General features: G+C 35.0%; 1 protein-coding gene across 1 annotated transcript; it reads right to left on the reverse strand.

Annotated features, from left to right (window-relative positions):
* Positions 1-882: 882 nt before the first annotated feature.
* LOC128232965 (uncharacterized) lies at positions 883-25591 on the reverse strand. Its single transcript, XM_052946782.1, has 21 exons — positions 25274-25591; positions 24472-24638; positions 23384-23476; positions 21308-22741; positions 14747-14857; positions 13471-13599; positions 13023-13154; positions 12754-12814; positions 12323-12453; positions 11829-11951; positions 10287-10433; positions 9986-10117; positions 7739-7864; positions 7510-7576; positions 7240-7392; positions 6750-6888; positions 5016-6507; positions 4109-4237; positions 3214-3473; positions 2799-3014; positions 883-2495 (listed from the first exon to the last, which is right to left on the reverse strand). The coding sequence occupies exons 4-21, from the start codon at positions 21327-21329 to the stop codon at positions 2283-2285; spliced, it is 3783 nt and encodes a 1260-aa protein (XP_052802742.1). The 5' UTR covers positions 21330-22741; positions 23384-23476; positions 24472-24638; positions 25274-25591; the 3' UTR covers positions 883-2282.
* Between the last annotated feature and the right edge of the window lie 538 nt (positions 25592-26129).

Genomic DNA, 26129 nt, shown 5'->3' on the forward strand with positions numbered 1-26129 from the left:
TTGATCCAGTGTAGTCAAGAGATGGAAATAAAAACATGCCATGAAAAAAATCATTCTTTTGATATAGTTTGCAGCAATTCATTTTAATGATTTTTTATACCCCTGCTTCACAAAATACAGATATCTGGCACATCATCATCATGCCTGTCTGCCGGTTGGTTGGTCCCGTTTTTGTCCTATCCAAAATTTGATGATATCCATATCTTTTTCATTTCTGGTCTGATTTTAAAATTATTCGGCAGAAGTGACCACCATAGCATGATGTGTCGCCCACAAGACCCGTGTCCCTACCTTCAAGGTCACAGTAGGAAGTCTTATCTGACTTGGACATCACAACTATGAACTACATAAAGAAGCTTCACAGTGATACCTCTTTTCACATATTGTATGTGTGGATAATTGTCTTTACAAGCAATAAATCTGTCTTTTGACATAAAAAAGGAATAACTCGTGTGTTACTGGAGAGTTTTTCTGACCTTCAGACTTGACTGGAATATAATGCCAATAAATACGGTACTATCTTTGGTCCGACCTTTGACTCAACTCACTATAAAAAAAACAGGAATTTCAGGAACTCGCAATATGCATTGCTAATACAATGTACAATAGAATTGTCAAATCCCCATAAAGACAATGTAAAGACAGTTGTTTGACCTTACCCAATTTTGTAATGTTTCAATTATTTTAAAATATAGGATATATAGCAGTTTCTGACAAAACGTTTTTACAACTCGAACCAGATAAATGAAAACTTAACAATCATGTGTCATCAAATACATTCTGATCTAGGCATTTTTTTTATCATAAACAAATCTGATCAATTTGTAAACACAGAAGGCAACAATTTTTGGAGATTTCAAATAAGAGAACTTTATTTCTCAATTCAATAATGACATGCAAATACACAGTGCAAATAATGAATATATCACATAGTTATGTTGATACTGCACATACCTTATTAACAAATGAATAAATCATCAAACTAGTTTCAATTGCAAATCTTTGATATTTAAGAATCAACAGTTTTAGAATATCTAACAAGAATTGTCCAACAAGCAAAAAAGGAAAACTAAAGCTTCAAGCAACACAACATTGTAAAAATCACAGCGCTGACATAATTTGTCATAATAATTGTAATGTTTTTAACAATATAAAACTTGATCACCCTGGTCACTTTGATGACAACTGTTTATCACATTGCATAATATCAAGATCAAAATATACAACAGCAATAATATTAACATTTTAAGTTGCAAAAGAAATTGCAGCAAAACTTCTATAAAATTATAAGTGTAGCCATACAAAGCACACAAATTAATTTATTGAAACATTGTAGTGCAACTTGTATACACAGAAAGTAGGATAGCCTTTTTCCAAACAATTAAACAAGAGGGCCATGATGATGATGGCTCTAAATCACTCACCAAAGTAAAAGTTTTAAACCTTTGTTTTTTTATGAGATGAATGAGTTATTCGGTTTATGGCAATGCATCTAGGGATTATGGTAAACTATGATTGTGTATTGTCAAATGTTTTAGTGGTTAAGGTTATCAAAGCACAACATTGACATTTGTTTTAAAAACTGTACACAAGCAAATGAACAAACTTTATGGATGCCACTGTATTATACTACATACTAAAAAGGGACTGGGCCTAGCCTTTTCAGAGGAGAAGATTTTGAAAGTTTTTCTTATACAAGTCAATACCAAACTTGTAAGCCCCCTGGCAGGGCCAGTATTGACCTCAAGGGTACTATCTGAAGTACCTTGAAAGAGGACAAATTCTGATACTACATGCAAAATATTGAGGGTCTGGGCCTAGAGGTTTCAGACAAAAAAGATTTATAAAGATTTCCCAGTATAAGTATGTAAGAAACTTGTGACCTGCCGGGTTGCCAGTTTTAACCTAAGGGGCATAATAACAAACTTATGAGGAGGACCACTAGACAGTGTCACTCACTAAATATCTAAGCTCAGGGCCTCATGATTTTTGTCAAGGAGATTTTTAAAGCTTTTCCTTTTGGTTGCAATGGTGTCCAGAGTTCTGCATGGAATTCATTTTATGAACAATTTTGAAAAGGCACCATAAAAGGAACATCCCAGTGAAGTTTCATTTATATTGGCCAGGCAGTTAAGAAGGGGATGTTGTTCGAAGCAATTGTTGACAGATTATGGACAGATTGTGGGGGATGGGGAAAGCACTACGTGCTCAGGTGAGCTAAAAATAGTTCATCTGATCAAGGAAGTGATCAAAGTGAACTATGTTTTCCACCATTGAGTGGCTTATTTCTTCCTGTGCATATTCCTCCATTTGTTCCTGAGATCTTCACTAGAGCGTCCCTTGGCAAATGTGTAGGAGGTGAGGATGGTTTTCCAGTGGTATCCAAACTTAAGCACCCCTCTTCTTAGTCTTCGCTCCTCACACATGGAGAAAGGCTTTGGCTGCCTTGAGGCACGGGTTGATACACCCATACTGGTGCCCTCTCGTTCAGCTGCCTGCAGTATTAACATTTTTTTTATTACATTATTGATTACATTTCAAATGCATAAACTTTTTTCCAATCAGTGTTTGAAATTAGTGCAAGCCATAATAAAGTCAAATGTTTGTCAGGTTTTCCAAAATTGGAATTTAACATAATTGGCTCGTTACGATCAGTTAGTTCAATAATCAATAAGAATTTGGGCTTGCTGACCATGAAATCTAACTTTGGTGACTAATGATATGTACGATCAAATCAAGTGAAGAAACAGGACATTTAAAAGTGTAAATGTATCTGGTACAACCCCAACACAATGTACCATGAGTCTTTTGTACTTGTCCTTCAGGTCCACATTTGTCCTGGTGGGATGGAAGTTGAAGGTTGTCAATATGCTATTCCAGTTTTTGCCCATCACACTGACCCCTTCCCGCAGGTTACTCACTTCCTCCTCTGTATAGTCAAGCCTCTGTCTACGCCGCTGTGATCTGCAGGGTGCTTGTGTTACCCTATGCTCTGACATACAATCATCTGACACCTAAAGATTTAAGCCTTGTATAAAGTTCATCTTAAGATTTATCAATTTTTCATTTTCAAATATTTATTTATTACATTCATCAGAAAACAGATAGGAGCATGCTTAATATTAATGAAGACATATTAATATCAGTATGGCCACACTAAAAACTTAATTGCAATTACATATCAAATTGGCTCAAATTAAGTAAAGGACATACTTCCTCAGTCGAATCTGATGTAAAATTAAACACAGATTCCTTGGAGTATTCCTTTCCTCTTCCTACACCTATCTGTCTCTCCAGTTTTGCTCTGAGATTTAGTTGCTGAATCTTGTTCCGTTTCATCTTATGCACATGGAGGCGTTCAATCTGGCGCAGTTTCCTGTGGAAGGGGCAAGTGTTGGGATCTGTTTCTAAGGCAATGTTATATGTTCTTGAATTCAGTATCTTGCCCTTACATGCCATGTTGCCCGGACAACCTGAAAAAAGGAAGCTAAAGATGAGTTGCCACATGTCACAAGATCCCTCAAAATCATAAATGTTTTTTATGTTTGTGAACTTTAAGCAATTCATGGGCCATAACTCTAATGTGACAGTGGCGACATGGCTGATTATACATCCCGCCTCAGATATTCTGGACATACACATATTGTCAAAGTTTGGTGATGGTTGATCAAAAGCTTTTTGAGTACCAGTGCGGACAACAAAGTTTGTTAAATTTAAGCAGTTAAAGGGCCATTACTCTTCAGTAATTGGGGCCCCATGACTGCTCATCACTCTTGACCGATATATTTTTTCTTACATTGTCCAAGTTTGGAGATGAACAGATGGAAGGTTCTCCAGTTGAAGAATGGACAACTAACAGGAAGCCACCCAAGCACCTGCTTAAGTGAATCCATATTAAGTACAGTCTTGTGTTTAAAAAAGCTGTTCTAAGCTTGTCCAGATTTAATAACACTATTGAGTATATACAATGTATGCAGACTAAGAAACACAACTATAAACATATTGGTATGAAATGAAAATGAAGGAGACCAGCCAAGTAGCAAACACTCGATCATGTTTTACTTGTTATATGGTGATATGAGAAAACTGTTCGTAAATTCTTGTTTACCTAGACAGATTTCAGCAGGTGTGTATGTGAGTTTCTTGCTGCTGCGGAGGACAGCAGCACTTATGTTGGGCACAGCGGCTTCATTATCATCAGATACATCACTACTGCTACGGAGCCCATCAACATTACCTATAAATAGAAATCTACCAGTATACTAAATCCCACTTTCAAAACAAGAGGGCAATAATGACCCTAAATTACTCATGTGAGTGATAGTTTTAAACCTTTGATCCCTTGGGCAGGGCCTGTTTTGACCCCAGGGGCACAATTTGAACAAAGTCTGTAGACGACTGCAATATGATGTAACATACAAAATATCAAGATTTCCCATATAAGTATGTAAGAAACTTGAGAGCCCCAGGGCTGAACCAGTTTTGACATCAGGGGCATAATTTGTTTAAACTTGGGAAAAGACCACTAGACAATGTAACACAGCAAATATCTAAGCTCCAGGCCTCATAGTTTTTTGTCAAGAAGATTTTTTAGGTTTTCCTTTCATTTGCCATGGCAATCAGAGTTCTGCATGGAATTCATTTTTCTGAATTATTTTGAAAGGGCACAATCAAAGAAACATCCCAGTGAAATATTTACTACCATTGGCCAGACATTTTAGGAAAAGACGTCGTTTGAAGCAATTGTTGACGGACGACAAACGGACAGACTGACGGATGCTGGGCCATAGGAAAAGTTCTCCCTGAGCATGTATGTGCTCAAGTGAGCTAATTAGCCTGTTTTTGTAGTTCAACTAAATTGTATCAGTCATGATAATTAAGATGATGATTCAATCTCATTTGCAGTTCATCGTCTTAATCTATCCATCATTTGAGAATTAATGGAAACATTTATACGATTTTTTTTCAAGAAATTTAACCATCGTAAATTCTAGAATTTCCCACACAAAACCTACTATCAACGGGACTTGTCTGTGGACTGGTCCTTCGCATGAACACATGGGGCGAGTGTATACCACTGTCATCTATTGACCTCCTCTCGTGTGGATGGACACTGCTAGGTGACCTGAGAACATGTCTCCTCATCCCACAGTCACTGAATGCTGGCCTGGGAGGGACTGTAGGTTGTTTAAGGTCGGGGGATAAAAGGGAAACATCCCATTTGTCAGCAACATTTCTCTCCCTGCCTTCCACATGCCGGTCAATGCTTGCAGTATTGTTCTGAGATTTTATCACTTGAGATGGTTTTCCAATAGCTTTCACAATAGGATCAGGTCTTGAAGTAACCATTCTTTTAGATTTTGGAGCTCTTCTTATGTTTCTCACTAAGGACATATCAAAGTCAGATTTGAAGGTTGCATCGGATTCATATCCATTAGCTGAATTGTTCATGTTCTCACGTCTACTCTCCTCTGCTCTGATGGGTAGTGCCGTATGTCGGATAGGAGTGATACGCACCTTACTTCGTGGTGGTAAAGCAGTTGGCTTAACAAAAAAAACAATTTTGTCATTAGATATGTTCTTGAACTGGTTTGCTTTGCATGGTGATAACTTTTTTTCTGAACATTCACTTCTGTCACCAGCTGCATTTTGAGTTAAAGAATTGGTACCAGGTTCATTTTTATTAAATTGGTTAACAATTTTAACTGTCTCAGTCTCTTCTAATGGCTTTAGGACCACTTGTGGAGTTTTACGAAAGTCAGTTTGACAACTTTCATTACAGAATTTAGCAGTCATTCTTTGATCCTCTTTTTCTTGCTCACTGACTGATACAAACGGTGTTCCACACTGAATTTCAGCATGTCTGTTTAGTGTGGTTCTTGGTCTTTTCTGTTTGGGTGCAATAAGTGTCTCCTTCTCTTTCAGTTTTTGAGAATTATTTAAGCTGGAAGATTTATTTTCATTATTTTTCATTTTGTCATTTTCATTTTGTGTGTACTGTATGGAGGCATCACAGTATTTTGTTGCAACTTGTTTGTTCCTATTATCAGTTTTGACCAAGTCATTCTGTTCAGTTTCATCTAATGCCTGTATATCTTTTCTTGAAGAAACACGCTCAGCATTCATTTTCTCACAGTTGTTATTTATAGCGTCAATTGCATTCATCCCCAAATACTTCTTTAGTAAATCAGAGTTGACACTATTAATGTTTTGCTTCAAGTCATTTGAGTAAAATAAGGGGACACTGGTTTCACGACCACACTTTCGTCTTTCACTTTCTGTGGAACATGATTGAACTGTGACTAAATTACTGTTCATGTCAACATAGGGTACTGTGCAATTCAGGGTTGATTTTTCTGTAATTCCAACATTTTTCAGTGTTTCCGTAGAATTGTTATTAGCATCCACAGAAGAATTCATTGACCCAGTCATAGCTGTCCTTGTCATGCAGATACTTTCCTGTAGCATATGGTTCAACTTCTCAAGTTTCTCTCTCTCAAGTTTCTCCTGAAAAACACCGAACTAAAATGACATGACACACAACTCAAAAAAATGCCTATCTAAGGGAAGCAACGGATCAACAAACCAGAATTCTTACACAACTTCAGGGCTTGAACACTTGCAAAAAGCTCTGCTATATACATTTCAGATTTTAAATAAGCCTGGCAAACATTTTACCAATGAATTGTTGCTTGTGCTTATTTCATACACTGAATGTGTCACTTTGACAGCCAAATTATGTTAACTACCGTAATAAGCTGCTGAAGCAGGGACTGTTCCCTAGGGGTGGGGCAGTCCTGGTGGGAGTGGCCACTGTAGAGTGAGGCTGCTGAATGTTCAAGCTCTGCATATGGGGACACCTGTACGGCTGATCTGGATCTTCCAACCCTGTGAAATAGACATGTATTATCAATGTTACTGCAATGGTGCCAGCTTCAGCTACCGATACAAATTTGTAACAAGTAAGCTATAAATTACTGGAGTAGAGGCTTTCACATAAAACAACCGTGTTTAGATGCTTATATATTCCTGTAAGTATTGGAAATCTGTTTGAAAATTGCTTCAGTTCGAGCAAGTAGGCAACAATTCAAAAGACACCACAAAATACCTTCAACTTTGTTTCTCAACCATTTCATACTACATATAAAATAATTTTTCATCAAACAACGTAAGCTAAAAATAATATAAAATATACTTAAAAAATATAAATGTTTGGTACCAATACAGAGGAAAGACTACCTCATAGGCTCTGGTGAAGTGAGTGCCATATCACATTCTGATCTGCCTTTCTCTAAAGATTTCAACTTATCATCCAACTCCTTGCCTTTCTCTAAAGATTTCAACTTATCATCCAACTCCTGGATTTTTCTGAGCATTTCCATGTCACTTCTCCTGTAAATGAAATGAAAGTAAACAAGAACACCAAGGCTATAATGATTTAATTGCCATCAACATTCTTGACATATAAACCTGTCCATACTGCAGATAACATAAAAAAGGGATATATACCTTTTTAAAGCTTCTTCACTTGAAACATCAGTATTGTGATTTTCAGTTTCTCCAATATTCGATTCCCCTTCAAGAAAAATTGAAATCTATCACAAAATTAGCCAAAACATTTGCAAATTGCATGATTCTCTAGCTTCTTTGAATATAAAATTGGCATAAGAAATGAGTCTGATAATTGTAGAATTCATTTTGTTATATATATAGTATTTAAATATCACAAGAAATGTACCTTGAGGCACACACAAGTGTAGAAGGTATTTAATGGTCTTTGACAGCTCTTCGTCCATGGTCTTGGTCAACTGTTGAATAAGGACAGTCATGCCACCTCCCTCAAGGATCTGTTCAACATTGTCTCCTGTGAGGAAATTAATAAACACATGGACATATGACTAGAAATACATAGTTATTTACATGTGAACGGTAACCTGATATCACATGATATATGATCCTTAACCAACAGGGTCTTTCTTAGCACTTTTGTCCAATAAAAAGAGCTTGTTTCCACTTTAATAACCACACCAATGTAATTCACACCAGTGGACGCCAGGCAATGGTCCTGCAATACTGTCTGCATTGCAGGACCGGGAATGGGAAAAGATCACTCTGAGCACTATGTGCTCAGGTGACAGTCTGTATGAAAGTCATTATCACATTGCAGGACACGAGGTCCTGCAATACTGTCTGCATTGCAGGACCGGACCAGTTTTTGCAGGTCCGAAAATTTTATGTATATTTTAGTCATTCTCGTAATATAAAACCAGAGTGATGATGCTAAGCGTACCATACTGTTAGACTTATCATTATCAAACCTCTGATGAATGAGGTCTGATTTTCAAGAGTCAAAATCAGATCTTTTAAGAGTCATTGTCCGTTTTATTTCTAAATTCTTGGTCGTTCTTCATAAATAATAGTTATTATCTGTTATAAGATGGCATTGCAAGGTTATGATTATCTATACTTGGTTTAATAGCTTCCGAATACAATTTCTATTTTCTATAAAGATCAGCGGTATTAATCCACTTTCAATTCAAGAAAAAATTAAAGGAATAAGAAATATAATCTTATAGAATACCTTATTGTCTTATTTCCTTCTCATTCTGTTGGGTGGTAAACAAATTCTAAGAGTCAAAACTTGGAAAATTATGTTCTGACTCCTATGAATGTGCGTATTATTTATTTAATGCATGTTCAGTGAAACAGGAATTATGCATGTATTACTCGTTATGTAACCTATGCATCCTTGTCAGACTCCTATATGCACCATCGATTGTTTTCTAGTTGCAACAACATATTTGTACTTTCGGTTTCACTTTCAAGTTTTTCATATTTTTTCCTGAAGTAAACAAAAACATTCAACGTTCCTATTGTCAATATTGCAACATTGTTTTTTATTTTTCATTAATCGCATAACAATAAAACTCTTTTGTTATAGATCTTTACACTGACAACGATTTACGCAGTTCTTCTTTCACTTTCATTAAAATTGACAGGAAGTAAGCGTGCACCTGTTTCCCGCGCTTTTTAGATCATGTGCTACGAAAAATCTTTATTCCTTTCTGTTACACATTAAGAACGAATACAAATTTCATTAATTTCATGTAAGACAAGATATATAAAAACAAAATATATTTTAGCATTGTTGTTTTTTAAACCATCGTACTTAGCGAAAAAGCCGAAGATACCTGTTAATTTGCATAATGGGCGGAGTTTATAATTACGTCATTAGAGTTGTTAACGGTCAGATTCCAGATTGATAATCACTTGTCACTTCGGCAGTTAATTGCTTTTGACTTTAATTGATTAAACAAACATTTAGAGCTTGCCTTGCTGCTCCTTTCAAATGATACCGACTCTTGCACTGAAATTATCCTGACGCATTGCACAAATTAATGATACCGGTACGTCAATTCCAGGTCATTTACGATTACTGTGCGTCAAAACCCAGGTCAATTGAAAGCCCTGAATTTATGTTGTAAACATAGGTTAGTTAATTAAATTAACAAGAAACACTTTTGACACATCATTAATAAACAACAAATTTTTCCCTAAAATTATTGCTGGACACGCGGGCCTACAATATACATGCGATTGCCGGACCTAGCCATTTATAACCGGCGGGAGCCGAGGTCCGACGGACTTTCATACAGACTGAGGTGAGCTAAAAACATTGAATGCAATAATAAAATTAGTTAATCAGTACATTTTAATAGTAATATAATTTTTTTTATTGATTTAGGTACTTGTACTGTATATTGCGACAATGCATATTTCAACTGACTTTTACAGAAGCAGTATTTGAGAAATAAAAGTCCAATTGTTGATGGGAGCTTGAATTCAACCTTCAAAAACCACGAAAATTAATGTCCTACGGATATTAATGATGTCACAGTATATGCATAATTTTCGAATTCCAGAATATCTTCAAATTTAAAGACTAAATTTGGTTCTGTTTTGCAATAGGTTAAGGTAGCTTTACCACAAGCCTCAACTGCATGAGCAAGGGTGAGTGCAGCCTGTGTTTTGTCACTGTCTGTCATTGGACGCCTGGACAACAGCTGACACACTGTTTTCAATCCTCCCAGCTGTCCGAACCTTTTGGCACTTAGCTCTGTTAAAGGGAAACATATCGGGCTTGAAACTGATTTTTTCACATGAACAATCAGTATCAGTATCAATTCAAATACAAGGCAATGTCATAAAACAATTCATATAACATGTTAAAAATGTATTGGCTATGTGCTGTATAAAACTGTTAGACTCAAACATTAAGATCTTACCATTCTCTGTGATACTGGCATCTACTGTACCGAGAAGCTGACAGAGAACTCGTGACCCAGCTTTTTCTCCCAGCGCCACGATGTGGTTCAATTTCTTGATAAAGATTTCAAATCCTCCGCACTTCCTAACCCTGTCTTGATTGAATGCTGCAAAATACAACTCATAGGCTTATCAGCCCCCCTTAACCCTTTAGCACATAGACAAGTGGCCAGATTACACCTCCCAGTCAATAGCCATCTTACTGATAAGCAGTCCTTATCTGCATAGGTACTTTTCTGGATATTTGAAAATGAGAAAATGAATACAGCAGTATGACCTTAAAATCAATGTTACTCCAAATAATTGTGTCCAAATCTTTTTTATGTGAATTCATTTTTTATAGATAATTAAATTATCTAATAAATGGTGTCAATGATGAAATATTAAATTATTTTATTTCAGCTGTGAATGTATTTTCAAGATGGATTTGTAACATTTCTTTGAAATGTCATAATTGCATAAAATCAAAGGGTAATAAAATGCTGGGATCGATCTAATTTTTATTACCCCTATCATAAAAAGACCCATCTGGATTAAAAAGCCGACAATTTATGTTCTTGTGTATTAATACACAGAAATATGTCAGGAATATCCGGTGTCATCCAGCTGAGAGATCCAGTCCAATGTGTCTGTTTAACTTTATTACCCCCTCATAAAATTGTTTACAAAAAAAGAAAGCCGATAAATGATTTTCCGGTATGAATAAAAAGATCTAGATCAAACAAAACGCTTGCACATGACCTATTTTACAGCCAAAACTATGATGGACATTATATAAGCTTCACAGAAAATTTACCCATCATTTTCTCATTTACTAATTGTTTCTTTTGTTTGTAAACAAAATATTACCTTTAAGTAAATATAATCTCAATTGATTTTAATGGTAAACTGAACTGACGTAATATATTTAATGATTTACGCATCAATGAATTTGGGGGAAATTCCATACAGTACTTAGCTCGTGGTCTTATTACGTCACAATGGGATATCACACCTGCGATTGGGAGTATAAACACCTTCTCAATTTAGCAGACGATATTTTCAAGGGAAAATCAATACACAAAAGGTTAAACTTTAATTTTATAAACATCCGGGATATTGTTTACAAAAAGAAAGATGCAAAATTGAAATGACCCTATTGAAATATGCGGGCCATGCGTTTACATCCAGTAATGGATACGGTCGGCCAAATGCGTATACATCTGGTAATGAGCTATGTCGGCCTATCTCGTATACATGCGCTAAAGGGTTAAGTGTAACTTTAAAGATAATTTTTAACCTACCCTCTCATGATCATGCATTTTTATAGATCAGCTGAAATGATGTTGTGCCAATCTGGAACACAGCACAACTTCAGCAACTTCTGTTGTATGCAAATACTTTTGAAGTTATATACCCCAAAGATCACCAGAAATCACCTTTATTCATTTTTGGTTTCATTTGACTCATTAGATCATATTATATCATACAATTAATTAAAGTTATTGCAATGACAAGCTTACCATTGCCGCTGACAGAAAGGCCTAGCAGTGATAGGAGAGGGGTGACAATGCGTCCATCAGTCCCGTTTCCCAACAGGTTGAATAAGTATGGGAATAGTGATGCACAGATCTTCTGGTTCTCCTCTACACACCAAGGGAAACATGAAAAATTAATAGTACCGGGACATTTACCCAAGTCATATTTAAAAACAAGTGTGACTTATCAACAATTCTGGCTCCATACATATTATACAATGAAAATATTTATGCATGGTAACAAAGATGCTGTGTCTCCCAAGTAAAAAATTGCACTTCAGATTTTTAATGATGAATATTGAGGGAGTAAATTCCCATGTTTGCAAGGACTTTGTAGAACCATCTTGTCATTCTAGAACTAAGTGCCAACAAATCTAATCTGTTTTGAATTTAAAAATTAAAAATTTAAAGTTATTTTCCCCCATAAATTGTATAAATTTACACATCAGAGATTAAAAAAAATGCGAGCAAACCCTGACCATTGAGAGGGTTGTTGACACAAGCACAGAGAGTGCTTACAAGAGCTGACCAGAGGTCTACACTGGACTCCTCCATCCCGCCCTGGAAACCTGTGGCTGCCAACTGACGCACATTCTTTGGTAGAAGAGTACTGAATGTAGAATTCATGGAATACTTTGTTATATATTGCAAACAAAATATCAACATTTAAACGATATATAGTAGTGTTTTATCACTAATTTACAATATGGAACATCAGTTTTCACCAGACTAAGCTCAAACAGTTTCCTTTTTAATGCTGGCTTGAATCAAGATTAATGTATATATCAATTTTTCATTACACCACATACCTTTTAAATGATTTATCAATTAGAAACAATTGCAAAGTTGTTAAATCAATTTCAATCACAGTTCATATAGCTTACCGGTAAGCAGACCAATTTGTACCTACCGAACCAAGCTTAAAATATCATGAAGACAAGATGACTGTCGAATCAGATTCTGACCAAATCCTGAAAATAGACAATTAATAGATAAATTAACTTGAATGATTTCCTACTACTTTTTAAGAATTACAAAACCCACTTCTAAATTGAGCCAAAAATAAACAAATATGTGACTTTGAAAACAACAACAACATATTATGACTGATATATATCAAAACTCAAAACTACAATCCGGATGTATGTACTGATACTATTCCCCTTTCTTGCTACCTACCATTGTTTGACACCAGGCAGAGGGCTAGAAATGTAGCAGTTTGTTTTTTCTTGGTGGAGCTCTTTTGTGATGAAAAGATTCCATGAAGAAATAAGAACATTCCTGCAGTGCTCAATGCCTTCTGTGAGTAAACTGTAAATGGATGAAATGATGGAAAACTTGCTCACATAAATACGTTTAACTACAGTAGTGTGAAAATAGAACTAATTTTGGATAACAAGCAAAAGGCATCTAAGTTAAGGTCTGTCTTATTCTTGAGTTTTTTTTTGTGAATGTTATTGCATTTAGTTGCTTCTGTATGGGCATAGTTTGGTACTCACTGGAAAAAATACTGAAGCTTTATTTTTTTAACTTGTGATTGTAAGCTTTTATTAAAAAAGTGAAACCATATTGAATTTTACTCAACTCGTACAATGTACAAGAAAAATTACAAAACTCAAAACCTCACCATTTTTCGCAACAGCACTTCCAAGGCAGTAGAGGCCAGACTCCACAACTGTGCTACACTTTGTGCTTGTTACTAGCTGCATCACCTGTTCAAGGCCACCACATTCTCGGAATATGTCTTTTGCAGCATCTATCAAAATCAAATTCATCAAAACTGAACAGCTCTGCATCTTCATCGCCTTATTCAGCGAAATACATGTAAGAGCTATTTCATGCCAATGCTTTGGTCCCAATTGTTAAAAATTGCATTTTTCTTTTGAATTTTAATGAAATAGTATACAACAAACATCTAGAAGCCTTAACTTAATTTCTAAAAATAATACAGTAAAGCTGCGATCGCTCGAGGACGCCGGGGACCGAGCCAAAACCTTGAGGGGACCGATGTTTCGAACGACCTGAATTTCAATTTTCCAGTCTGTTATGAAATACTTATCCTTCAGGGTATTTTAAGTTTGAAGTCGACAAACCGACTGTTTACTAAGACACTGTTGATGTGTTGTGTTGTGGAAATCGCTCATATGTTCAAAGGCTGTCATATACTAAATGTAAAATGTAAAAGAAATATCAATAAATGAATAGATTGAAATGTTCATTTTTACAAAATTGCCAAATTGCAAAGCAAAGTGATAAGAAGGAATTCTTTTCAGAGATTCCAATGTTGGATCGATATGGTAGTGTTTATTCATATTTTTATTACTCATTTACATTTCTCACAATTAACTTCTCGTCATTAACTTCTCAAATGCTCTTATAGCAACTACTATTGGTCATGCGTTAACAGTGATAAACGGTTTTTCACACCTTATCAAATTGCCTTTCAACTGTTATTGCAATTTTTACACCATGCAAATTTTTTTAACACCTAGCAATTATTTATTTCAGAACACGCATTTGGGGAAAAAGTGTGAAATTATGACCTCGAGGGAGCCAAAGGGTTTGTGCACGATTTGTGTACTGGGGACCGACTATATTGCTTGACTCCTCGACATATTTAGGTTTCGATGCAGTGTAGGTATATTTTTTATGAAAAAAGAAGGAAAAATGTTCGGGACCAAGCTCCGACCTCGATGGACCGCCGGATCTCGAATGACCACTTCTTCGAACGACCGCTTGTTCTAACGACCGCAGTTTTACTGTACACACTTCCTGAATCACTACCGTAATGTGTTTTTGTCTGACAACATACGCAAGTTATGACAATGGCTTGACCTTTTTCTTTTGAGCTTCCTGCCTTCTTCAAACAGACAAGCATTTAAAATGGCATTAATAAATCTTACCATTTTGCTGCAGGATAGCAGACAATGTAATGAGGGACTGTTTAACTGTCCCAGCATCATCCTTCTGGTAGTTTAAACATTCAAGGACCAACTCAATATCAGTCTGTAGTTCTGTAAGAAAAAATATCATTCATCAAGTGTATCTAACAAGAACAAGAGCTATCCCAGGTGATGAAAGTGATGAAGGTCATAATAATTATTGGAACCAGATTATTAAAAATATCTGGGTTATCTTGTAGGATGTATCATTTCTGATTGGACATGTGATTGCTTCCAGAAATTTGCTTATGTTTTATATCTATCTATAGGGTTCTATTTTTCAGGCGTGTCAGAATCTAATTCATAAACGTTGGGGCTGTTGTTCAGTCTAAAGACGCACATTTGAAATTGAAAAATATTTACAAGATTCACAAGTGCTTTCAACGGACTCCTATATAAAGTTGGCCTATAAATAATCCTGTGTTTCAGCCAATCAGCCCCTATCTGGCAAAACTCCTCAAACCCTAAGAGTTTATTTTCTCTTTGAAAATGAAAGTAATAATCATTTAATACACATTAATATACAGAAATATCATGGTATAAAACTGCGAGTTCAATTTGGAACTGTGCAACAAAAGGTTTCCTAATCAGTGCTGAAAAGGATTGATGGAATATTGGTGTATTTTTATTTAATATGATTTATATCAACAGTATTTGGAATGAAAATAACATGAATCATTATCAAATATAAAGAGCTATGATGTTTGACTCAATCTATCATGAGTGTCTGTGGTCAATATTAGCCAAGCCTGCAAGCGCTGTACTGTTAAAACTGCTTTCGAGGTTTGCTCAAAATTCTCAATTTGATATAACTAGGCTTGTTGAAATTAGATGATGGCAAGCATTAGTACCAGGTATATAAATTTGGGCTTGTACATCCAAAAGTCTAATTTCGATGACTGTATGATTCAAATTTTATATGTCACATGATTATCCTGGATGTACGGATTACTGGTGTATTAAGAAACAATCCAATGGATTTTATGCCAGGTTATATGCAAGCTTCTTTAAATTTCACTCATATTTAAGAAGAAACTGTTTGTAGTCAGTAACAGTAAGTTTTGTATACTAGGGAACACCATTATCGATATCTAGGTGCCTTTGTTTACCAACTGTGGTCCGTCATCTTGAATATTTTAATTACCTATTTTTGGGAAATGAATCTACTGCAATAAATTTCCATCCAGTAAGCTACAATAAATATATTAATATAAAGTGTAAATTAATATATATATATTTTTTGTTTTAAAGAGCTTTGACCTCTTCTTGACCTCCTTCACTGCATGAATTGAAGGATGATTTACTGTCCATAAAATGATGTTCGTCCTTAAAACTAATATGTTTGTGAATCTGTAATTTGACAGATGTTGACATATTAACCAAATACATTGTATGTTTCATGAATAGGAAATTTTATTTTACTACAACTCTAAAGAAAATACGTTCAAAGTATGTATGTTTACTTGGCTGGTAATATCCAAATTAGCAAAGCCAAGTCTCTGTTTGGTGGATTGAGAATTTACATATGTTAATACCAGTCGACCCCTTTCGGGTTGAGCATGCTTTGCTCTGAAGGGATCTGTTGGCCTTGTTAGGCTCACACGTTACAAATGGTGGCAGCGGTGGGATATTAACAACTGCCCAATCAGAGTTGCCGTACCCATGAGTTTGCCAAGCCAAGACTTGGGATGAGTCTTAACGGAGGAGAAAGTAATGTAACTATCAGCTGAAGGCGGCCGATGTGCCTTCATATACAATGTATAGTACGAATATTTACTTGGTTGGTAATATGCAAATAAGCAAAGCACTTGCTCCGTGTGGATTTAGTCTAAAATAATAGACATGTTATACAGGATTCTTCTAATCCCAAACGGATTTGTGCAAAAATGGGGGTTTTGAAAAATATGGAATTTGTATTTAGAGAGATAATAAAGGTTTATATTCATATTTTACCATACATGTAAGTTCAAAGATGTTTTGCACAGAACAAGCATTAAATAGATTAAAACACAAGATTTACCTTTCTAATGAAACGAAACTTACTGACACAGACAACAATAAAGCCATCATAACAACTTGGCCATATCCTTCGAGAAAGACCTTGTAAATACAATATTAACAACTTGGCCATGTAAATACAATATTAACAACTTGGCCATGGCCGAGGAATTCCGGTTGTTATAAAGCTGTGAACCGCAGCCTTGCAGGTGCCCTTCATGTACATATATCCTTATGATCTGACAGTATGAAATGATAAAAACCCCACATCAAATTCATAATAATTCATTGGATATTTATTTTATGTGTACGGAACTAATATAAGATAACATTAACTGGTAATATTATATATTTTATGTTATTTTATAGACACAGTATGCTTTAAACGGAATCCCGATGGGTAATTATTTGGATTGCGTGTGGATTGAGAAATGAATTTACCATATATAAAGACCAGTCAACGCCTTCAGGGTTGAACATCATTTTCTCTGAAGGGATCAGTTCATTCTTTGACATCGCACATTTCACAATAAAAACTCAAATATAATTGTAAAAAGGTCAGTAAGGGTGACTTTAGCCAGTAGATATTCACAATACACCTGTAATCGGAAACCAGGGTTAATTCGTTGTAAATGTCTAAGTTTATTAAGTTGTCACAGCTTGTAAATATATAGCTAAAGAACTTCAACGAACATGTTATATTATTTTGGACGTGTTAGCTGAAGAGAACGCCGTATCCAAACCCTACCAGAATTCGTGACATTTTTATGTCACGCTGTTATTTCACTTGTATGCATTGTACAGACAAAATAACTGTATCCTCAGGTAAATGAAGTAAAATGTAGTTCACAAACACATTTTCAAAACCAAAAAACGCTTTATAGATAGTTAATTTATCATTTTAATAAATCCGATGATAAGCATTCCTTAACTAGGTCATAGTTGTGTTCAAATTTAATCACGTGATAACAATATTCAGGGTTCGAATTGAACTTTGAGGAGCACTCGCAAAATTTTGCGAGTGCATTTTGAGGCAACTCGCAAAATGAAAATTCAACTTGCAATTTTATTATTTGCTTTATTCCCTTATAATATTGTCTAATTAAAGTAGAAATTTACACCTCAGACATATTATGAATATTAAAAAGTATCAATCTTGAGTGACTCGATTACTAGAACTTGTTGATGGCTTATTCTATTTGGGGGGTACCGAAAGACTCATCTGATGCTGGCAGCTTTTTGATAACAAAGCTGTTCAATAATTTGACATTGTTCACTTTGTATATTTACCCTCGACATCGGGTAATTTAATACCCATTCGACAAGCACGCTACAGATTTCATTCAGTCTGTAAGTATTAAAATCAATAAATTTGAAATAAAAAAGCAACAATAAATGTAGCGTGGATACTTTGGACCATTAAATATATCGATCGACGTAGTCTATTCATTTTGACAGTTGGGCGAAAGGATGATGGGGTTTACATATAGTGCGCAGAAGCGCTAAATTTAGCCAATGATTGAGCTAGGTGATTACGTCATTCGTATTCTTTGTAATTAGCACGCCTCGGAGCATCCCGGAAAGATTCGAGAGAGAACTCGGCCTTTTCCGTATTTGTTCTATTTTTGAAAACTTACTAGAGCGTGACTCCGTACTGTCTTCTTTATACTGGTAGTGTAAACATGCCACTTATAAGGCTGTTTACACTCGACCACGTAGCGGAGTTAAGTTCATGTTTATTCTACTTTCCTTTTAACATTTTGTGGTCTAGAAAAAGCCACTCGCAGAATTTTGCGAGCGTGAATAAAAGTCACTCGTAATTTGTAAATGTCGCTCGCATTTTGCGAGTATGCGAGTCTAAATTCGAACCCTGATATTTTCAGAAAATACCCATGTGACCTACATTTGACCTCACACATGTAGTGTTTATTTTGCTGTTATTTTTTCTATTTCGAATAATAAGTAAATAACTAATGACAAATTTGGAATAAAATAATTGTTTTTACTTATCAAAAGGTATTTTCAACCTTACTGCAATTGGTTTCAACTAAATGAACAATGTGAATCTGATGCTATAAATAGAATCTAGCGACGTCATCATTCAATTGCATCATCATACTCAGTCGATTCTGGTTGACTTTTATATGGGGGTTACGCCAGAACTTTAATGTGTTGTAAACATCAAAAAAATAAATATCAACATTAAAGTTATGGAAGCCAGAACTATCCCGGAACAACGGGTTTTCAACCGCCTAAGGATTATTTACATTTTAATCATAAATAAGTGATAATAAAAAATAAATGTTTGTGTGTACCATTTAAAGCAATCATTCATCTTTCAAAAAACAAAAAAATAAAATCCGTTTCAATCGTCTGTTGTTTACATTTTGAATCCAAAATGACGGCTGTCACATGTTGTATTTGACCTAGATGCAACATGCTTTCGACCATGACCTTTAACTATACTTTGCAACAAAAGTTTTTGCACAATATTTTTTATTTTAATTTGTATAACTTGTTTAAACTGTTTAATGTATTTTATTTTTAAAAAAAGTAATTAAATATTTACATATTTGCCATACAGTCACTTTTTAGTTACTTATCACCACAAGAGAGGCAAAGGAATGAATCATCCCTTCTAATGGCTTTCACATGGGTACAAAATGATAAATTCACCCATCATGAACCCTGTTATCACTGGTCCAACTCTGAATGAGCCTCATATGACCTGCCTAGGCTGCAATATGTATATTTTTATGGTAACTGAGCGCCCAAATGCAATTCAATATAGTTACCTGTAGATAAATTTCATTAATTTTGGAATAAGCAACATGATTTATTCGGCCGTAAGCGATCCTCAACAATGTGAAAAGTTACAGCAGGATCTTGACAATTTATGTAACTGGAGCACTGAAAGTAAACTTAGCTTTAATGCAAGCAAATGCAAGGTCATGCACATTGGGTCTAATAATGATTGTGCTAGATACACTATGCAGGACATTGATGGAAACTACGTTAAAGTCGAGCCAGTTGCTTCAGAAAAGGACTTAGGTGTGATTTTTGATTCGAGGCTAACTTTTGAAGAACACATCACAGAAATTGCTTCCAAAGCACACAGAGTTACTGGAATGATATGGAGATCCTTCGAGTTCACGAACAAAGATATGTTTCTCAACCTTTATAAGTCAATTATTAGACCAATTGTAGAATATGGCTCTTGTGTATGGTCTCCATACCTAAAGAAGGACATAAAAAGACTAGAGGATGTTCAGAGACGCGCCACCAAATTAGTTAAAGATGTATCTGACTTGTCATATGAGCAAAGACTAAAAGCCTTAGGAACTTCCAACTCTGGAATATAGACGAGATAGGGCGGATATGATCCAGATTTATAAGTCTGTGTATGGCCACGATGAGTTAAAATGGGATCATCTCTTCACTCTTTCGTCTGGAGACCTAAGAGGACATCATCTCAAATTTGTCAAGAAGAAAAGCAAACACAATTCAAGACTTTATTCATTCAGTCAGAGATCGATTATGTACTGGAATTCCCTTAGTGAAGAGACTGTTTCTGCCAAGTCCATAAACCAGTTTAAATCAATGCTTAACATTGAACATTGGAATAGAAAAAAGTTTTTATGTTAACATAACCGCACTCAGTCGAGAAACCACTAAAGAAGACATTTACCAGAGGGGCCACGATAGCGAAAGCTAAATTTACGGCCTGAAGATTACAGGTATTACAGGTATACCATATTTTGATGCGCTTTTAATGTTGTGCACTATACTTAAAAAACAATAAGGCATAGGTTTTAGGCTTTGGTAGATATGCAAGACCTGGCAAACAAAAACAACACGATTTTAAAGAAGTATTTTACATGTGAAATCATTTTAAACGAATGGTCTAAATTGGCATTAGTTAAAAATGACAAATTGGTGTTGTTTTAAGTATAACTTAAGTTTTTTAACACTACCATTCCCATTCTTTTTCAAATGAAGTTTTCTGACAGTTCTACTGTTATGGTTAAAAATTGGAGCTTATTTTTACCGGAAGTGACGCAAAATAGAAGTGTTCTAACCATTATCAGGAGGCGGTCGAAAATAGGTTGTGGTCGAAAATAGGTTGTTCCGGGATAGTAAATATACACACTTCTTGCATCGTCTATGCTACTTGAACGTCCAAGGAAAGTAACCGCTGTCAGAAATTTTGGAAATATAGTGTACTGTGATTGGTAATCAGTCGGCTAAGCGCTTTGTTTATGCATTCAACGACACTGATAAAACGTTTTCCTAACGAACGAATCGCTTTGACTATTTTTCTTTCTTTTATTCATAATAATTCAATAACGTAAGGACCTTTGGTTAGAAGAACCAGTTTTTACGGGCTCCGACAAAATAAAAAAATAAAACCAGTCATAAACATTCTATGAGACCAAGGGCCCCCTTACATTCGAATGTTGTGGGTAAACTTTAGAAAAAAAATTTACAATCGAGTTCCTTCATATGATACATAAATGGTTATACCTGGTTTAAGCTGCTCTGTCATTCTGCGGGTTTTGAAACAAGTATTTTTGAATACAAGCTTAAAACCTCAGTTGCACAAACAACATGTAATTCTTAGTTAACCAGCTCATTGTTTTATCAAGTTTTGCAGACGATTAGTCTTCATCGTTTAGGAGTTTGCTAAATCGTTTTAGACAAAACGAAGTTAATTAGAAACGGTCGTATCGCCTTATTGTGACATTATAATGATTATATTCAGATCAATATTATTTTAAATGATATGTTTTTACGAAATCTCCATAGGAAAAAAATGGACTTAAGTTGAATTCCCCTTATCCAAGATACACTTAATATTGTTGCTGCTTCTGAGATATGTATTCTGTGGCAAACCCTGGAATGACGCTTATCAATTGTATTCATAACTCATTTACAGGCACAAAGACTTTGTAAATATTTCAAATATCAAGCTCAAAGCAAATGAAAATGCAAAACACTTTGGTTAATTTGAATAAATATAGTATATGTAATCTGACCCAACTTGTTTTCCATATGTGCTGATATTATACTCTTTCAATTCATTGTCGAGCATGGGTAGTCGAAAACAAATACTGTAATGAACGTATTTTTTTTTTGTTCAATGATTTTAAAATAGCAAAAAGCTGAAATATGACTCAAAATAGCCTGAGCTTTTCGATGACAAAATATTATAAAGACCAAAAAAGACATAATCAAAGCTTTCGACATTATGACGTAGCCATGACAATGATAAGTTATACTTTAAGTACACCACAAGTTATTATTGTGTTATTATTTTAATGTTTGCAATACTATTTATGATCTTATTGCTCATTCGAGAAATGCAAAAATTATACAATTTATTATGCAAATTTATACAATATTAAAGTAGTAATGTTTGCCTTTGGTCGATTTCCAAAATACAAGTAAGAAAACAGAATACATATAGTAAGTTATATCTACTGGGCTCGAGTTGTCCATGTAGTTTTATGTACCGCTGAGCACGTTAACTCTTATGTCGCATTCATTTATAACAGAGGGTAGTGGGGAGTAGTTACATGCAACCATTTAACATGACGTCGGTGTATGCATTTTCTCGGCCTTTAACTCGTTCCTGTGCTGTCCACATGTCATCTATAATCTTCGACGTCTCGTTTTTATCCCAAAGTATCTACCATAAGAACAGAAAAAGCAGCAACCAAAAATGCACCAAACTGCAATCAGTAAACACAACACTCCGTCGACAAAGGCTAAAACCGCGTTTGCTGTATCATATGGATGGCAGGACTGTCTTACATCAATATTTTTGGAGTAATACCCTGTGCGGACGCTGAACTCAATGTCGGCTCCGGTACATACTGCTCCAGAAATTAGTGCAAATACCCCAGAAATAATGGCAAGCGTAACGCACACTGTGGATATGACAAACACCAAAATAACCTGAAAGAGAAAAAAAATATGTCCAATATTAAAGGATTGGATTAAGTTTATATTTAAAGTGACTTTTATTCAAAATCAATACAAACTCATGTAAAACAAACATTCATTTTGAGTAATTAACCTTCCTAATTAATGCATATATGGAAAATATTAATTACTGATAACAAGATTGTAACCGTTTATTAAATAGCTTAATACGCAAACATATTCAAAGATTGATGAGTGCTGATAGATTTACTGCGATCTACTAACGTCTAATAAGGTTGAAATACCGTGTTTTCTGCAATTTTCTTTTAAATTAAACTTGGTATCCTTCATAAAAACCATTGACTTCGACATCTCTTCATCATTTTGGTATATTTAAAACAATTGTATTAATTGTGGTAAATCTTATCTGTAAGAGTGCATCTTAATAAAATGAAACACATTTTTATATAAATTACTGAGAATTCTATTATTTTTTTAAAAGCCTCAAGTCAAGTCAATATTCCATGTAACATTTAAAACATAATAATAATAATAATAATAATAATAATAATAATAATAATAATAATAATAATAACAATAATTAAAAGAAGAGTCTGGATAAGAAAAATAATATTTCTTAGTAATTTTTGATGTATTACTGAGGAATCTCATTACCATGCATCTAGCATCTGAAATATTTTCCGATGTTATTTCTCTTGACAAAATGACCCTCATTTGATAGAATCCAATGAGATTTCCAACCCCAAACTGAAAACCAAAAGTAAGCCTAAATAAAACAGAAATATGCAAACAAACAATGCAAAACAATTATGTCAAACATTGGATAAAAAACAACAACAGAAGTATTGTTTACAAATTAAAGCTGCACTCTCACATATTTGCCATTTTTACAACTTTTTTATTTTTTGTCTTGGAAAGAGCAAATTTTTGCGTAAACATCTGCAAACCAATGATATAAGATTGCTGACAAAAGATCAGATCGCAGATTTTGATATTTCCGTTCGAAAATTAATGTTTTATGGCTTAAACCGTTACTAACGGTTTAAGAAAAATACATAAAACATCATTTTTTTTACCTAAAATATAAAAATCTGCGATCTATTTTTTTTGTCAGCAGTCTAATATGACTGGTTTCCAGGGATTTTCGCAAAAATTGGCTCGTTCCAAGACAAAAAATTAAAAAGTTGTCAAAACGTTCAATCTGTGAGAGTGCAGCTTTAAAGACATCATTTGAAAACTTATCAGTTACAGTGCCGACAACATAATGAATGAATGGTCAACATCAGTAAAGCACAATCTTTTTACCAGTTTTTCACGGTATTTCATTCATTGTGGCAATATTATTCAGCATTATTTTCAACACTTTCGTACCACATAACGCAGTATTTTTTTGTAAATATAGCTTAGTTTAAACATATTTATTTACCACGATTGTGAAAGAAGTTATAACAACATTATATTAATCACTCTCGCTGGCACAATTTTAGGCGAGAGTGTGGTCTTGTGTTGTGGAGGATACCAGAGAACCCGGAGAAAACCCACTTGTCCGGCTTGGTGACCACAAACCAAACTCACATGCGCCCAAGCCGGGAATCGAAATATAATAAGGACAGTATCATAATGTCGAGCTTATATTCAGTATTTCGCAAGAATTCCATAAACGAAAGTCTCATCGTATTTAAAGTCCTTAAATAATATTTAACTATCATTTAACTCGTTAAAACTAGATTGAATGTACTCACTATTATTCCAACAAGTAGAGGTCCAAAATTGAATGTAGGGAAGCCAATGTTTTCTCCGGCCAATCCAAGAGTCGCTGCACCTGAGACAAACGTTAACAAACCAAGAATTCCCCCAACAAACGTTATTGTTTTAAGTTTTTCCGCTGCTATTGTCACAACGGCTGTGTCTGAAAAGCAATAAAAGTGAACGTCATCGTAGTTGCATGCAAATTTTACCACTGCTAGCACGGCTGATTGGATTATCATTAACATCGGATATAACTGCACCATTGCTCGAAAGGTTGATACAAATATCATTAACAGCAGACACAATTGTACCACTGCTCGAAAGGTTGATAGGAGTATCATTAACAGCAGACTAAACCGTACAATGCCCGAAAGATTGATAGGATAATAATTAACAGCAGACACTACCGTACCATTGCCCGAATGGTTGATAGGATCATCATTTACATCATACACAACTGTACCACTGCTCGACAGGTTGATAGGAGTTTCATTAACAGCAGTCACAACTGTACCACTGCTCGAAAGGTTGATACGACTAGGGTATTAACATTACCACAACTGTGCAGCTTATAAAGTCTGTGTACTATTATTCACCACTGTGTAGGTATCTAACATTTATCATTAGTATCAGAATGAGCATTCAGGATTGTTTGGAGTGAACCTGACTGTTAAAATTCAAGTACATATCTACATTAGTACAACTAGTATAAGTTCTATATACATACATGCACGTATGAGGTAAACAGCTGTTTTTCCAAGTGTGTACTTACAATAGAAAACTGATTAAGTATACCTATTTGAGGTGATCTTGTAACTTGATGCCCCATGTAGGATGGTTGGTCGTATCCCTGCATTTCATTACCGTAATTGTTGTAACGATACGAATCCATATATATATATATATTGTAAACGAATTAGGAGTTCATGTATCAATCACAACACTCGGATAACATTTCAAAATCGGTCGCTGAATAAGGTTGCATATATTGCATTCCTGATAAGGCTCAGGTACTTGTAAACATATCCGACACAGTCAGTAGTCGGATAATCAATAAAGCATATCAGGGTTCACCGAGTTGCTTTCTGTTTGAAGATATTTTATTACAACTCGTGAATCGTGTTTGATATAAAATAGGATATCCAAACATATATAAGATGCAAATACACACATTTTGTGACGCCTCAGTTTTAAACGTGCATACACATGAACTTAAAATGTAAAGTCCAAAAATTGCCCCACATTTTAATATTGTTTTTGCGCCCATTCGAATGCCTTCGTTTGTGGTGACAAGTCACTCCTTGTTACATTCATGAGGACATGTACGGGACGGGAAGTAATTGCCGGCCGGGAAAGTGTGTTTCGGCTTTTGAACACAGGGGCTTCATCATCTGTGTCAGTGGAGCTATCATTTCGATCACAGGCGCAGTAATTTCAATGTCCTTACCCTGATCACTTTCTTACTCATTCGCTGTTTGCAGTGTATTTCATCCAGATGGGTATCCTTTCACTTTGTTTTCCGTTTTGTGAACACCCATTGTCATTAGTGTAGTCATGTTCCGTTCGATGGTACTGGTTCACTCAAGATTTCATAATATTATATGCTAGACAGATTGAAGGTTCGACTGATGGCATGAGACACAATTTTGTT

Source organism: Mya arenaria, chromosome 4, assembly GCF_026914265.1.
Source record: "Mya arenaria isolate MELC-2E11 chromosome 4, ASM2691426v1".
NCBI classification, from domain to species: domain Eukaryota; kingdom Metazoa; phylum Mollusca; class Bivalvia; order Myida; family Myidae; genus Mya; species Mya arenaria.